At 40.3% G+C, this 14,957-nt stretch overlaps 8 protein-coding genes across 8 annotated transcripts; 5 read left to right on the forward strand and 3 right to left on the reverse strand.

Moving 5' to 3' along the window:
- Positions 1 to 446: 446 nt before the first annotated feature.
- On the forward strand, positions 447 to 1,859 carry C5L36_0C00100 (uncharacterized protein; the record flags this gene model as incomplete). Its single annotated transcript, XM_029465682.1, has 1 exon — positions 447 to 1,859. One exon carries the CDS (start codon positions 447 to 449, stop codon positions 1,857 to 1,859), a length of 1,413 nt encoding a protein of 470 aa, XP_029321542.1.
- Positions 1,860 to 2,226: 367 nt separating this feature from the next.
- Positions 2,227 to 3,024, forward strand: C5L36_0C00105 (uncharacterized protein; the record flags this gene model as incomplete). Its single annotated transcript, XM_029465683.1, has 1 exon — positions 2,227 to 3,024. One exon carries the CDS (start codon positions 2,227 to 2,229, stop codon positions 3,022 to 3,024), a length of 798 nt encoding a protein of 265 aa, XP_029321543.1.
- A 414-nt stretch (positions 3,025 to 3,438) lies between these two features.
- C5L36_0C00110 (uncharacterized protein) lies at positions 3,439 to 5,598 on the forward strand (the record flags this gene model as incomplete). Its single annotated transcript, XM_029465684.1, has 1 exon — positions 3,439 to 5,598. The coding sequence occupies one exon, from the start codon at positions 3,439 to 3,441 to the stop codon at positions 5,596 to 5,598; it is 2,160 nt and encodes a 719-aa protein (XP_029321544.1).
- A 102-nt stretch (positions 5,599 to 5,700) lies between these two features.
- On the reverse strand, positions 5,701 to 6,801 carry C5L36_0C00120 (uncharacterized protein; the record flags this gene model as incomplete). Its single annotated transcript, XM_029465685.1, has 1 exon — positions 5,701 to 6,801. One exon carries the CDS (start codon positions 6,799 to 6,801, stop codon positions 5,701 to 5,703), a length of 1,101 nt encoding a protein of 366 aa, XP_029321545.1.
- A 959-nt stretch (positions 6,802 to 7,760) lies between these two features.
- On the forward strand, positions 7,761 to 9,344 carry C5L36_0C00140 (uncharacterized protein; the record flags this gene model as incomplete). The annotated part of the gene is made up of 1 exon (XM_029465686.1): positions 7,761 to 9,344. One exon carries the CDS (start codon positions 7,761 to 7,763, stop codon positions 9,342 to 9,344), a length of 1,584 nt encoding a protein of 527 aa, XP_029321546.1.
- Positions 9,345 to 9,663: 319 nt separating this feature from the next.
- C5L36_0C00150 (uncharacterized protein) lies at positions 9,664 to 10,680 on the reverse strand (the record flags this gene model as incomplete). Its single annotated transcript, XM_029465687.1, has 1 exon — positions 9,664 to 10,680. One exon carries the CDS (start codon positions 10,678 to 10,680, stop codon positions 9,664 to 9,666), a length of 1,017 nt encoding a protein of 338 aa, XP_029321547.1.
- An 832-nt stretch (positions 10,681 to 11,512) lies between these two features.
- On the reverse strand, positions 11,513 to 12,529 carry C5L36_0C00160 (uncharacterized protein; the record flags this gene model as incomplete). Its single annotated transcript, XM_029465688.1, has 1 exon — positions 11,513 to 12,529. The coding sequence occupies one exon, from the start codon at positions 12,527 to 12,529 to the stop codon at positions 11,513 to 11,515; it is 1,017 nt and encodes a 338-aa protein (XP_029321548.1).
- A 1,236-nt stretch (positions 12,530 to 13,765) lies between these two features.
- C5L36_0C00170 (uncharacterized protein) lies at positions 13,766 to 14,809 on the forward strand (the record flags this gene model as incomplete). The annotated part of the gene is made up of 2 exons (XM_029465689.1): positions 13,766 to 13,767; positions 13,849 to 14,809. Coding segments are annotated over 2 exons (963 nt in total).
- Positions 14,810 to 14,957: the final 148 nt, after the last annotated feature.

Raw genomic sequence — 14,957 nt, forward strand, 5'->3', positions numbered from 1 at the left:
TAGTCATTATAGCATATCTTTCACAAAGAGTCGATTTGTGCTGCCACCTTCGACTTCCGTATTCTCAAGCTATAACACAATTACATATATATCACCAGAATATATTCTGCATTTCATACCCAATTCATTGCCCCCTAAAGGGTTGCAAAACCAAAAAGACCTGAAGAGATAAGCCCTAAACCAGAATGGTAAGATAACTCCGTAACCCGATTCTACTTGTGGACGTTTATTGTCTGTGTGTGTGTGTGTGTGTGTGTGGTGTAAAATTTCCGCACTTGTTATCTAAACTATTCCTGCCTAGATAACAACACTCGACAGGTGTATGATGAACTATATCCTACTATAAATAGTATGTTTATCTCGCCAGAGTCGACCGGTACGCCACTATGTATAGTAGGATGCCCAGAAGAAGCAGTGTGCATTATAGCAAATAAGCAACAGACATCATGGATAAAGATAAGAGGATCATTGTTCTTGGGGCTGGTGTGATGGGATTGTCAACTACTCTATCCCTCTTGGAGAATGGTTACAAGGACATTTCACTCTACGACAAACGGGATTATTTTGCAAAGAGGTACAGCTACTTTGATGGATGCGACAGTCCCTCTTCAGACCTTAACAAGATCTTCCGCTCTAGTTATGGTGCCGAAGTTCACTACCAAAAAATGTCGTTCTTGAGCCGTGAAAAGTTCCAGAGGTGGAACAGAGAGATTGCGGAGCAGAAATGGGAAGGCGGCGAGCCAATATACCTAAACACAGGCAATGTTCACCTCACCGATAGAGGTGAATTGCCAGAGTTTGAAAGGTTGACGTTGGAAAACATGCCGGAGCACTCAATTCATATCACAGATGCAGATGCAGGTGAAAGGGCAGTTAAACAAGGCCTCGATCCATGTTCAGTAGATCCTTTCGACATGAGACGGAAAGGTAAAAACCTACAAGGTGTTTTGGACACTACCGGTGGTATGACGTTGGCTGACAAATCGTGCCGATGGATATTGGAAAAGTGCATAGCTATGGGCAAAGACCGACTAAAGACGTTTTTCGGTGACTGCGGCACGTTTAAGGAGCTTTTATTAGAATTCAACAGCAAAACACTGAAAAGAAAATGTGTTGGAATTAAAACCCTTGACAATGAGGCACATAAGTGCGATCACTTAATTGTCTGTGTAGGGCCATGGACAACCGAAGTTATCCCCGAAGCTAGTGAGAAGCTGGAAGCTACAGGCGGTTCCGTCTGCTTGATAAAGATTACCGACGAGAAGCTCAAGGAAAGATTCAACCAGTCTAAATTTCCAACGTGGACATATAAAGTAAGAGATGGCGCAATAGGAGGCCTATACGGTTTCCCCTGTACAGGAGGTTATCTGAAAATTGGGTATAGGGGTTTGAAGTGGATAAACCCCCAAAATGGCCTCAACTCTAAAGTTAAGACCAAATGGAGCCCGGATGAGACCGAGACTAACATTCCGCTTTTTGCATTGAAGCAGATAAAAAACTTTGTTAGAGAACACATACCGGAGATACCGAAAATCACAATGACAAGATTGTGCTGGTACTCGGACAGCGAAGATAACGATTATTTAATATCCTTCTGTCCATATTATGAAGAGAACTCTGTATTTGTGATGGGCGGCGATTCTGGCCATGCATTTATGATGTTAGGTAGCATCGGGGATGTTGCAGTTGGAATTATCAATGGTACGGGCAACAAATTGTTTAAAGATTTGTTTTCCTGGGAGAGAGAAAGACCGAAATTGAATCCGATTAATGGAGGAAAGGAGGATCCACGGTGTTTGGAGGATACAGTAATGGCTACACCTAAGGATTGGTACATCCATGAACCACCGAAGTTGTAAAATCTGATAGTATCTAGCGGATATTTTTATAGTTGACAATCCTAAGTATTACACCAAAAAAATGATCCTAGAAATCCTCAGAAATAGTGTTTGTAAAATCTTTGGACTACCAGCTGTACCTTTTTTTTTACAAGAATGGGTATCAATTTAAAGTGTAAAGTCTTTCGTGGCATTGTTAAAATTTCCGCCAATAACAACCTAACACGGCAAAACATGACGTGCATGGTTGCATGTTTCTAAAACATGGAAGTCTGAAAGATAAGCTACAACTGTTGGCTTAGTGTAATGCATTGTGTTATAACAGTGGACGACAATTCTGCTTAAAGGTAAGTGAGGTAATCTCCTAAACCAATGTGTTCATTTGGCGATGTGCCATCATTTGAAAACAGGTGGTTCCCCGCCGTTAGGAGCATTGTGTTTGGACTACACAGAGGACATCCACCGACCACCCGGAGATGTGATTGTTTCTGAGACGTATACCTTTCCCGTTATACAAGAAAAGGTTATAGGGGCAACTCTGTGGAAGGTAGTTGACTCTCAGAGTTTTTCAGACAGCTATGTTCAGCTTTTTGTCGACGCTTGCAGAGTTTTGCAAAAGAAAGGTTGCATTGGCATAATTACCTCTTGTGGATTTCTAGCACAGATACAGGAGAGACTGGCGGAGCAGATCGAAGTACCAATAGCCACCAGTAGCTTGTTGCAAGTGCCTTATGTTTTAGCTATAATAGGACCTAGAAAGAAAGTCGGGGTCATTACTTTTGACGAGGCTAGATTGAGTGAAACTCATTTCAATGGTGTTGGAATCAACAACGAGATGCTGAAGAGAGTAATTGTTACTGGCTGCCACCCCAAAGGTGCATTGCATAGGATCATTACTCGTGGAGATCCATACATTGCAGAAGAAGTAAAGCAAGAACTGGTAAATTTAGCAACCGAGCTTGTTCAGAAGAACCAAGATATTGGGGCTATAGTATTGGAGTGTACACAGATGCCTCCGTACTCTGAGGCTATACAACAAGCAACGAAGCTTCCTGTATTTGATGGAGTTACCATGGTGAAGTGGTTCTACTCTGGTTTGAATAGTATGGCTGTACCTGATGACAAGAACAGACAAGATGCATTAAGGAGAAGGCTAAGAAGTAGCAAGGAAGAAAAACCGCCCTAGCAATCTTCTGGCAAGCCTGACACTAATGTCAAGGTTCGATTTTTTTTTTTTGAATATCATTGTATCCTAAGTATGTACCGACTACGTACTGCCTCCTAGGTAGAGCAACTGCTCTGTCACCGAGTCCTTATCTACTATTTTCACACACTCCCGATGTGCTTATCTGCGACGGTAATCTCCCAAATAGGAAAACCGTGAAAACTTCCGCTCTTTTGTGTCTGCCCCGGAGAATATCCACCACTATTTTGATATCAGTGCTTTTTTTCAGAGATAAGAGGTTAGAGCAATGTTCAAAAGGTATTTTCGGGCAAACTGGGAATGGCTAAAACGATAACAACAACAACAACAACATAAGGGTAAAAGCTGGATGAAAAAGCAAAACTGGAATTGGTTGAATATGGCGCATTCTGGAATATGGTTATTCTTGGTATTGCTACAACTGAACACTGTGTTGTAGAAAACATGGAGAAACAGAACTCAGGTATGGACAAGAAAAAGCCAACAATATCTATCAATGTATTCAAGCCTGAAAAACAAAACGTACAGTTGAAAAGACCTTTGAGGACCCGTCGTTCAGGAGGCAAGCATCAGATGGCGGCATGTTGTGCATGTAAGAAAAAAAGAAAGAAATGTGACGGTAAGTATCCGGTATGTTCTACATGTGAAAGATTGGGATTGGAATGTACAATGATATATCCACCAAATGGGAAAGAAATCAAGCGTGATTATTTGGAAACATTAGAGAAATCAGTCAAGGAGCTAACATCAAAACTGGACATCCTTCAATCAAAAAATACCACTGGCGCCGAAACTATATCTAATAGAGTTGCTCGTACTTTTGAAACCAAATTCTCAACTTCACAAGTAAAGTATCCTCCGACTTTGAACAAAGACAATGTATTGGCAGAGGAAGTTGGTTTCATTACATTGGGGGCCGGAGGCGAGCCATGTTATATTGGCGAAACATCGGCATATTCGATTGCCAAAGTGATTTCCACTTCATTAACATGCCCTCCCTTTGAAGAACCACATCCATGGAAAGACGGCGGCTTCAGTTTGAATTTGGAGCTTCCCTTTAGTCATCCTGATATCAAATCAGGGAGCGAGCTTCTATCCTATTACAAGGAATCTGTTCACTGTCAATATCCATTCTTGGATTGGAATTATGTGGAAGAATGCTTCAATTTGGTACTTACAGAAAAGAGTCAAGAACAAGTTCCCAATTTCTTTATTTACATGATCTTTGCTATCAGCTCTCAACTACATGATGTTTCCAACAAAATTCAAACAAGTCAGTATACAAGAGCATACTATTCTAAGGCCTTCCAGTATTCCAACAGGACAATCGAATCCCCTACCATTTATGCAGTTCAGGCATTTCTACTAATAGCGGTATTTTCTCAAAAAATGCCTGATAGTTCTTCAGGGTGGCAGGCTATAGGTTTGGCAATTAGGACTGCCGTTATTTTAGGGCTTCACCGAAAACCATACACTAGAAATAACGAGGAGCTAACCGCACATCAGCTTCAAGTACAAGACCTAAAATCTAGGATCTTCTGGTCTGCATATGGCATCGAAAGAATAAATGGTCTAGTTTTGGGTAGGCCTTTTAGTATTTCGGATATAGACATCGATGCACCCTTTTCTATCGAAAGTTGTGAGACAAGGGTCGCCTGCCATGTAATCAAACTTCGCAGGATTCAATCTAATATTTACACGTTTATTTATAAACCGTTGCATTTGACAGATCAACTAGAGAATATGGAAACAACAAGAGTTCAGATTTTGCTTGAACTGAATGACTGGATCCTTACTTTCCCATTTAAGAATGATGCCTCTTCGACGTTCGAAACCAACAACTGGTCGTTGATTTCATATCACAACTCTATTCTTCTACTATTGAAGCCAATCTTTCTAGAAGTTTCCAAAAGGAAAAAAGGCTCATCCAAAGAACACCTGGAATGGTTTAAGGTGTTTACCGAAAGCGCTTCGGCAATTTGTATAAACTACAAGAACATGTATTTGAAGGAAAAAATGAGCTTCACTTGGTTAGCTATGCACTGTTGTTTTGTTTCTGGGATCTCATTTTTGTATTGCATATGGCTGGATACGGAGCTAAAAGTGCTGAAATGGAAGAGGAAAAGTCTGATATACGAGACAATAAGTGCTTGTCAGACAGTTTTATACGTATTAGCCGAAAGATGGAATTCAGCACTGAGGTTTAGAGACACTTTTGAAAGACTCTCTTCAATAGTTAAAGCTGCAATAGAATCCTCTTGTGAGGTCAGAGGTTTATCCTCACCCAGAACTAATGATATATCAAGTTCAAGAGTCTTTATCGAGGGAAGCATTAGCATCGATTCCTACTTATCATGCGAAAAATACCGGGATATGGTTAAACACATCCATTCATTCAGCGATGAAAATAAAACAGGTATCAAACCTAATGTTGGTGGAACCATCAACGAGGAAGATAGCCTGGAAAACCTCCTGAATATTTTTGACCATTCCGGGGATCAGTACCTACGAGATTTGTTTGACGAATTAGAGGACAACGTTCTCATGATCTCCTAATATATACTTCGTTCATGTAAAAGTTATTTAGTTTTAGCTTGAGGCCTCTAACAGACCAACCACCAAGTAAAAAAGAAAAAGTGGCTGTAATAAAAAAGAATTCTATCCTTGAAGTTTGTCCCAGTGAGATGCTCTTAGTTTTTTCCCAACAACAAATAACACAAAGGGGATAGGTATCATACCTAAAGCAACAAATCCAATTAGGCTTGAACCCCAGTGAACCCCCAGGTTAACGAATAATTGCTTTGCAAACAAAGGAAAGATAGCGGCAAAGGCGGATCTCATGAACGTGTTAGCAGCAATAGCAGAAGCTGCGTGTATTGGATAGGAATCAACCAGATAATTAATACAGCCCTGGAATATAGTTATAAAGCCGGCCCCAATCATTGAAACACCAATGCATGGAACAATCCAGTGGATATTGGCATCACAGGTCCATCCAAAAACAAAGATCCCCACTGGCATCATCCAGCCAAGCATCATCATTATGGGGAACCTCTGTTCAGGAATTGCCTCCCCTTTGTTGCTCCTCACAATTTCCAAATACTTGAGTGCCCATAAAATGTTCCCAATACAGCCAAATACAACTCCTAGAAATAATGAAACATTTGGAACTTCCGTAATCGTTCCCGTCCAGCCCCTCGATAATTCAAAAGCAGTCGAGATGTTGGTTATCATTAGGTAGAAGAGACCGTAAACATAACTTGCAAACAATGCCATGGTAAACACAACCGGTATGGACAGCATTTCAAATGGCCTTACAACATGTAAAAGTAGCATCCCTTTGAAGTCCAAATAAACTGTATCTGCTTTAGTGTGTAGCAGCCACTTATCTTCTTTGATTCTGTACCACGTTACCAGTTTTTGCAAGGTTTTATTCTCAAAAGTCTCCTCTGTGAACAAGTACATCAAAACAAACAGAACTAACTGCCCTAATCCACAAAACCATTGCGTGATTCTCCAGGATTCCACACTGCTATTACTATTCGTCAAAAGGGAGCTAACAACTGGCCCAAAAGAAGCACCATTAGCAACAAAACATGCATATATTGCAAATGCAACCCCTCTAAAGGAGGGATCCCAAAGGTCTGCTAAAACACCACCAGCGGAGACAATTGGGGCGCCAGCAAAGAATCCAGCAAAAAATCTGCAAGTCATCAAAGAAGACACATTGAACGAAATGGCTGTAGCAAACGTAAACATACAAGAAAAAAAAATGGGATCAGCACCGCCGGCTTTCTACCATAAACTTCGGAGAGGGGTGCAAATATCATGGGGCCAAATGCAATACCAACAATGTACAATGATACAGTCAAGACCGCCACTTCACTTTTGATGTTAAACTTTTCTCTCATTCTGTCAAAAAAGTAACCAGAGGATGTTGTGGTGGAATTGAACTGTGCTGCAAATGTCACAAAGCTGTAACATATTGTGTATGTCATTTTTTTCCTGAAGGGCCAGTTCCGTGTTCTCAAAGTAGACTCCACAGCAAAAGTCACCAGACCATTTTCATTAACCTGGATGTTTTCATCAATCGCAACAACAGAAAGATCCGTGTCAGATAATACACTAATATTTGCACTTGAAATAGGTTGCTTTTCCTGGTCAACCATGAAAGGATCTTTTCTTGACTATCCGTTTCTTTATCAAAGTCAAACACAAGAAAAAAAAACGCTACCTAGGTGTCTAGATGATCAAAAGCAAAAGGCAGCTAGTTTATAGGGTGGTAAATCATATCAAAACCGTCTTTTGAATTTACCATGAATGAAACACACAGTCACCTCTATTGATGAAATTTGCTCAAAGAAATGACCCTCTCTCCTCCTTCCCCACAACCGGAACTTTTACCATTACCACCTAAGGTGTGAGTTTCCATGCAATTGCTATCGATGTTTTTCTCTGTAACAAAATTTTGCAAAACTTCCGCACCCCCTGATAAGTTGAGGGGCGGTATTTGGCGACGTCTAAATGAGGTTTAATTCTTGATAACGACTTGAGCCTAGCTGCAGAAGATAGTAGATATACTTTATCAGGAAAACAATGCAAAGTTAGATTGTTATATTACACTGCTGCTATCTTTTGGAACAGTATAAAATGCCTTGCATACACAATCCTTGGATTTAGCTATTTCTCTATGATGGCACTACAGGGAGTATCAACAAATGCCAGAGAAATTGCAGAATAACGAAAAAGGAGGTCTATATACGGTGGAAGTTTCAAGTTTGGACGACTGTGATCCTGTGATCTCCACTGTTGTTGCCTTGAATGGGAAGAAGATTGAAGTTCATCAACAGGATGCTGATGTAGCAATGCAATATATTGATGATATTGCCGATCTGGAGATGGATCCCGACTTTGAAAGGAAAGTCCTAAGGAAAATCGACTACGCAATTTTGCCTGTGATCATAGCTCTAATGTCATGTCAGTTGATGGATAAGACAACCAACTCTTATGCGTCAATTATGGGCCTGCAAGAAAGTTTGAATATGAGTTTGAGAGAGTATAGTTGGGTAGGGTCCTCGTTCTATTTTGGCTATTTGATTTTTCAGTACCCGGCAAACTTATTACTGCAAAAACTACCACTCTCCAAAACACTCTCCATAGCAGTCATCTGCTGGGGTGTAGTTTTAATGTGTCATGCTGCCTGTACCGATGCAGCAGGATTTTTAGTTTGTCGAGTATTTCTAGGTGTTTTCGAAGGGTTTATGAATCCAGCATATATCTTACTAACTTCTCAGTGGTGGAGGAAGGAGGAACAGTTTATAAGAACCTGTGTTTGGTGGGGTATGCAAGGTTTTGGTACTATTTTGGGATCCGGCATTGCATATGGGTTGCAGGTTCATCGAGCCGGGTATCAAACATTCCCATCTTGGAAATGCGTTTACGTCATAACTGGTTGCATTACTTTATGCCTTGGCTTTGTCAGCTACCTTCATATACCAGACGTTCCTACAAAAGCATGGTTTTTGAGCGAAAAGGAGAAACTCTATGTTGTTGAAAGGGCAAAGGAAAACCAACAAGGTTTTGGTAACCAAAAATTTAAATGGAAGCAAGGCAAAGAAGCTATTTTTGACCCGTGTACCTACATCTTTTTTGTCTATGGAATTTCATACGCAATTCCGAACGGAGGCTTCAATAACTTTGGATCCATATTGTTAAAGGATGATTTTGGATTCTCAACAGCCGATGCGTTGCTAATGAATATGCCAGGCGGAGGAATTGATATTATTTTCCCTTTATGTGTTGCACTCTTTAATTACTACTTGCTTAAAAACCAGAGGTTGGTATCTTGTGCTATAGTGAATACCACAGTGGTTGTTGGAATGTGTCTATTAAATTTTACAGACAGTAGAGGTTCGAGGTTGGCTGGATACCTATCATTCTACATGGCAACAGCTGTATCGGCAGGAATATGCTCAACCATAGCATCGAATATTGCCGGATCTACCAAGAAGGTGGTAGTTAACACATTCTTTCTAGTAGGCTATTGTGCCGGCAATATAATTGGTCCACAGACATTTAACGCTAAACAAGCACCGGGATACTCAGGCGCCAAAGCTGCAATGCTCGCCTCTTTTGCCATTGGTACGTGTCTCATAATTGCTCTTTATGTTATTTACACGTGTCGTAATAAGAAGAAGGATGAAATAATCCAATCTTTAGGTGAGAAGTATTCAATTCCTGACAATATCGCTTTTGCAGATTTAACTGACTTTGAAAACCCTGGATTTAGGTACTCGTTATAGTTTTGGCTTTTGCACAGTCCTACTTTGTAGACACGTCCCTCAATATTGTTTTTAACTAGTTTAGTGATTTAATGGATTTCCTATGTGTCTTGTAGATGATCATGATACGTCGTACTTTTGAAAATAAAAAGAAAAAAATGTAAGAAAGCTCGTACAAACGTGTTTTCCTTGGTCAATACTAAAACATTAGGAATGCTGTGTGAATTAGTGTTCATAATTTAGAGGAAAAAAGAAGTACAAAAGTGGATTGGTAAAAAATATACCGCCATTCCACAGTCTAAATAAGAGTATCAAAAACTAACTTATAATGAATAACGTCCTAAGAAAAAAATTTATCCGTAATAGGTCTTTTTTGAGGAAGACTTACTAGTCCCCTGTTTTCCTTTAACTTTAGTTGAGTCGCCTTGAGTAGATTGTACAAGACAGTCAAAGTTGGAGTTTCCACGTTAAGTTCATTTGCGACAATCAAAAGATTGCCCAAGATGACCTCCAGCTCGATCGGATTACCCTTCTCAACGTCAACAAGCATAGACGGCTTGAAGTAATCACCATCATCCGAGTGAACAACTGAGTTGATAACATCAGCAGGTAATTCAACGCCATCCGCTTTGGCAACCTTGATGACCTCACGCATCGCTGGAACAGAGACAGCCTCTAATGCACCTGAATATTCCAACCTACCAGTATCGACTCTAGTCAAAGCACATGCGGTATTGAGCGTCGCATTATAGACCAATTTTCTGTATCTGTACCACTTAACATCGGGAAAGTAAGAAATCGTGTTTCTGTCATTACTATACAAGCTGACAAACTCTTTAGCCTTTTCCTCTTGCTCCTCCTTACTAAAGGTTGGGTTGGAAAAGTAGCTGATCAAACACTTGTCATTTTGGGTCTGGCTGATTACTCCATTATGGTTATGCGAGCCGATATGAGAGACACCTGATAAGCAAAAATTATTCGGATATTTGGCAATAAAGGGACGCCCCAAATCAAATCCATTTTGGATCAGAACAATAGTGGTTTTGCCCGGTGTGATCACCGGTGCGGCAACTTCTTCAGGTTTGACAATATCTGGTAAGTTCTTCGTTGTGATAACAACATAGTCGTAGTCCCCATTGGCCGACGCAGCTTCAACCGTTGGGTAAATATGATCTGGTTTCCAGTTTTCAACTTTTCCATAATCGCATGAGTTGATTTCCCAACCAGCCTCTTTGACCCTGGGATAATCACTTTTAACAACCACCGAAACTGTGGTCTTGCCAGTGTATTTAAGCCCGTAGGCTACAATGGTACCCACACCACCGGTACCTATCAAAAGCGTCCTTGGCAGTTGCATGACAATTATAGATCTCTGATTTTCGTTTGGGATTGAGAAGCAAGTCCATAGAATTCTCCATGGGACACGAAATACGTCTGCCTTTAAATATTATTGTTTATTAGTGGTTAGGTGGTTGTGGCATACCCCTTGCAATCTCTGTCTCTTATTTACAGAAATGCGGAAAGATACGCTTGTTGAAATTTTCCCGTTTTGGTAATATTTCCGCATATTCAGGATCTGATAGTCAGGGTGTCTAAATGTGAATATAAACACTCTTGGGAGTGTCTTGTTATCGCAAACCAAACATAAGTATCTTCAGTGAACTTAGGATATATTGCCACTATGACGTTTTAGAGCGTAACTTTGTAGTTCTGCATTGGGATGTTATCTTGAAGAAAATAGGAGCAAGAAATATGCAGTGCACTACCATTGGTAGTCTATTCGCAATCCATTGGCAGCCTTTTCTTTTATAAAACCATCATTCTGAGTTAGGAATCATATCTGGAGTATAATGTTTAATCTATATATAATGTCTTTATATTTGATTCCAAATGTATAAGCTAAAAGAATACTGTCGAATGAAAATAACTTTTTCTCCCCTGCTATGCAGTTGCTTAATTTGGTTTGAGTTGGCATGGATACACTAAACGTGTGACTCATTCGTAGAAGGCCTTCCTCGTTTTGAACTAAATAACAAAGTTTTTTTTTTTCGGTAGTATAAAACCTAAGCTATAGAAATAAGAATTGTTTGCTTGCTTTAAAATCGTAAAAAAAAAGAGAAAGTTTAGGGAGGGTGTAGAAGGAAAATGCCATAAACACTAAAAATAAACCATCTTGAAAGGGAAGACTATTAAATGGCAAGTCTGTGGAATCCACCATTCTTTCTGACTTCTTCTTGGTGGACTGCCATTAATCTTTGTGCTTCGGTGGGATCAACAGTCTCAGCAGGTTCTTCACCAGGAACTAAGGCATTTGTATAGTTGGCCTTGTAGTCAGGTGGTAAAATTTCCAATCTCTTACCATAGTTGGTGACCTTTTGCCAGTCTCGGTCAACATTAAACAACGATGCTGAAAAGTAAGCATAGCATCTTTCAAACTGTTTGTATGAGAGACTGTTGTTCAATTGAGGTTTAAAGTCAACATAGGTTTCCCAACAATCCTGTGGTGCAGCAAGAATTTCGGTAGTTGCTTTTTTGATTGCCTTCAAGAAAGACCTGACTTTCTCTGTGTTATTCTTAAGAAACTCATCGTTGGCAATGTAGCAAATAGAGCAGAAACAGCAGCAGCCTAAGCAGGCAACCCGATCAATCCTCATCATTTGGACTTCTTGTTCATCCAAACCCTTTTGTTTACAGTATTCTTCCAGCTCAACTTGCTGGATACACTCAATACCAATACCACCATCGATCTTCCCCTCGATGATGTACTTTGCGACATTCATACCACATCTGACAGCGGTATAGTCACTCTCCTTGAGACCATGGTATTTGCAGAGTTCGTCTAATTGAATCTTACCAAACTCCCCGACGTAGCCGATTTTCTTTCCCTTAATGGTTGAGAAATCATTAGTGATTCCACTCGATTTAAGATATAGAATACCTGTGAAGGGTTCATCCAACAAGGATGCAACCGAAGTTACAGGAAAGCCACGTGCTTTGGCCGCAAGTGTATGAATCATTGCCTTCAAACCCATGTCAATCTTACCCGAACCAATCAACTCGGTCACATCTGAAGGATTCGAAGGCTCCAAGATAGCAATATCGAGTCCTTCATCCTTAAAGTAACCCTTAATTTGGGCATAGTAGATGGGGATATGGTATGGGGCAGGTTGCCAGTTTAGAGAGAAGGTGATTTTGTTAGTACTCATTGTTGGTTGTGTTTGATACTGGCCAGGAAAAGGATGTCTATTTACTTAACTTTGAGTGATAAATAGAGGGAGATAATAAGCCTTTAAATAGCCAAAACCAAAAAGACAACTCCCCGTTTATATCATTAACAAATGAAGCTGACTGGCAATGGAAGATTACCTTCAAAGTAGAAGTTAACGTAGTTATTAAACACCTGAAGTATTATTATCTTTTGCTTCGGCGTTCAATTTCAAGGGCTAGTCCTCTACATCTGTCTACGTTTCCTCCTGAAAATAGTCCCAGATTTTTCTGGAGACTTTTTTCGAATGTGTACACCGTCCTCTACCCACCGTTCTCATTGTTCTTACGGATTACTTGCCACCGACGTTGTAGTTTCTTATACCAACATCAACACGACCAGCTACAAATGGGTAAACATTGAACAATCGGCATGTGCTTTTGTTACGTTGGATACCCCCTCTTGAGGTCCCGGAATTTAGACAAAACACCAAACATAGCCTGCGGTAAATTCCAAGGAACCGTTGTGAGTCATCGGAGACTACTTTCCCGAATTTTTTTATGCACGTACTAAAAAAATTAGACAATAGGAAATCACTTTCTCGGACAATGGTACCACTCTAGTTTGATTGTTAGCTTCCCGGGTGTAAGTTATTGTTACGGCATTTTAGAAATAGGAGAAACCTTTGCACAGGAACAATGCACAAACTAAAGAATTCTCCGGGATAGAAAATTTAACTTTCCCTGCTAATAATATCGTCTTGACTAATGTTTTATGAAGGGTGTATTCTCCAGTAGCTTCAAAGACTGTATTGGTGTTCGGACGACATTGGCTCGAAGAGGTTTGGTAGGAGCAGAACTATACGGCTTGCCTCTTGCGTGGGTGTGGGTGGGACATATATCTGCATAGAGTCGGTTGAACTTGTGGGGAGTGCTATATATGGGTCCCGTACTGGCAAAGGAGGTTGTACATAATGTTGTTACCCAATCAAAATGTTAATCCCTCAAGAAATATTTACTTTGACAACTCTCGGCTGTTGGGCCAGTAGCCTCTAGAATCCTTTAGAAAAGGCTATTGTGTTGTTGTATTGACGATTTATTAATTTTGTAGGATATATAAGGAAACCTGTTTTCCACAACCTACTCCTCCATTGGCAGCATTTCCCAGTACAAAAAGAAAATCCTTCCATTTTTCCACACAACACAACTAAAAACAACAGTTTATACAGACAAGTAAAATGTGAGTACGAAACGGTTTAGCCATACATGGAAAGCATGCAGTTACTAACGTGAAATACATCCACCATTTCTTTCTTTTCAGGGCATCAGCTACCACAACCACTATTGCGCAAGAATCAGTGCCAATCTCTTTGAAAACCACCAATGTCGCCAACAAAGACTCCAAGGTTGCAAAGGCAACTGAGGCAGTCTATGACTGGGATACCTTCAAGTTTGCTCCAATCAGAGAATCCCAAGTCTCAAGAGCAATGACTTCAAGATACTTCAAAGACTTGGATAAATATGCAGAATCAGATATCGTTATTGTTGGTGCTGGATCATCAGGTTTGACTGCTGCCTACATTTTGGGTAAGTCTAGACCAGACTTAAAGATTGCAATAATCGAAGCAAACGTTGCTGTTGGTGGTGGTTGCTTCCTCGGTGGTCAATTGTTTTCCTCCATGGTCTTGAGGAAACCAGCCGATGTCTTCATCAAAGAGCTCGGCTTGGAATATGAGGATGAAGGCAACTATATCGTTGTGAAACATGCTGCTCTATTCATTACAAAGTTATGCTCCAAGGTCTTGGAATTACCAAATGTTAAGTTGTTCAATGCCACCTGTGTGGAAGACTTAATCACTAGACCAACTGAAACCGGTGTTAGGGTTGCTGGCGTGGTCACCAATTGGACCTTGGTTTCAATGCATCACGATGACCAGTCTTGTATGGATCCAAACACCATCAATGCTAAGGTCATTATCTCTTGTACCGGTCACGATGGTCCAATGGGTGCATTTTGCGTAAAGAGATTGGTAAGTCAGGGATTAATCAAGAGAAACTTGATGGGTTGTCTAGACATGAACAAGGCGGAAGATGCCATTGTTACTAAAACCAGGGAAGTCTTCCCAGGTTTGGTTGTTGCTGGTATGGAATTGAGTGAATGCGACTCTTCCAACAGAATGGGTCCAACTTTCGGTGCAATGGTTTTATCTGGTATCAAGGCTGCTGAGGAAGCACTCAACGTTTTTGACCTTAGAGCAAAGCAAGATGCAGAGTCTTACTAATTAACGATGTCCTCTAACGACAATTGACCTTCTTTTTATGATTATCCTATATGAAGTTTATAGCTTATTATCTGTCTAGAAAGCTTCTTTCTTTTGAACACAATAAATGTGATGAACTACATGTAAACTACTTAACTTGCGACGATAT

The sequence above is a fragment of the Pichia kudriavzevii genome, chromosome 3 (genome assembly GCF_003054445.1).
Source record: "Pichia kudriavzevii chromosome 3, complete sequence".
NCBI lineage: Eukaryota > Fungi > Ascomycota > Pichiomycetes > Pichiales > Pichiaceae > Pichia > Pichia kudriavzevii.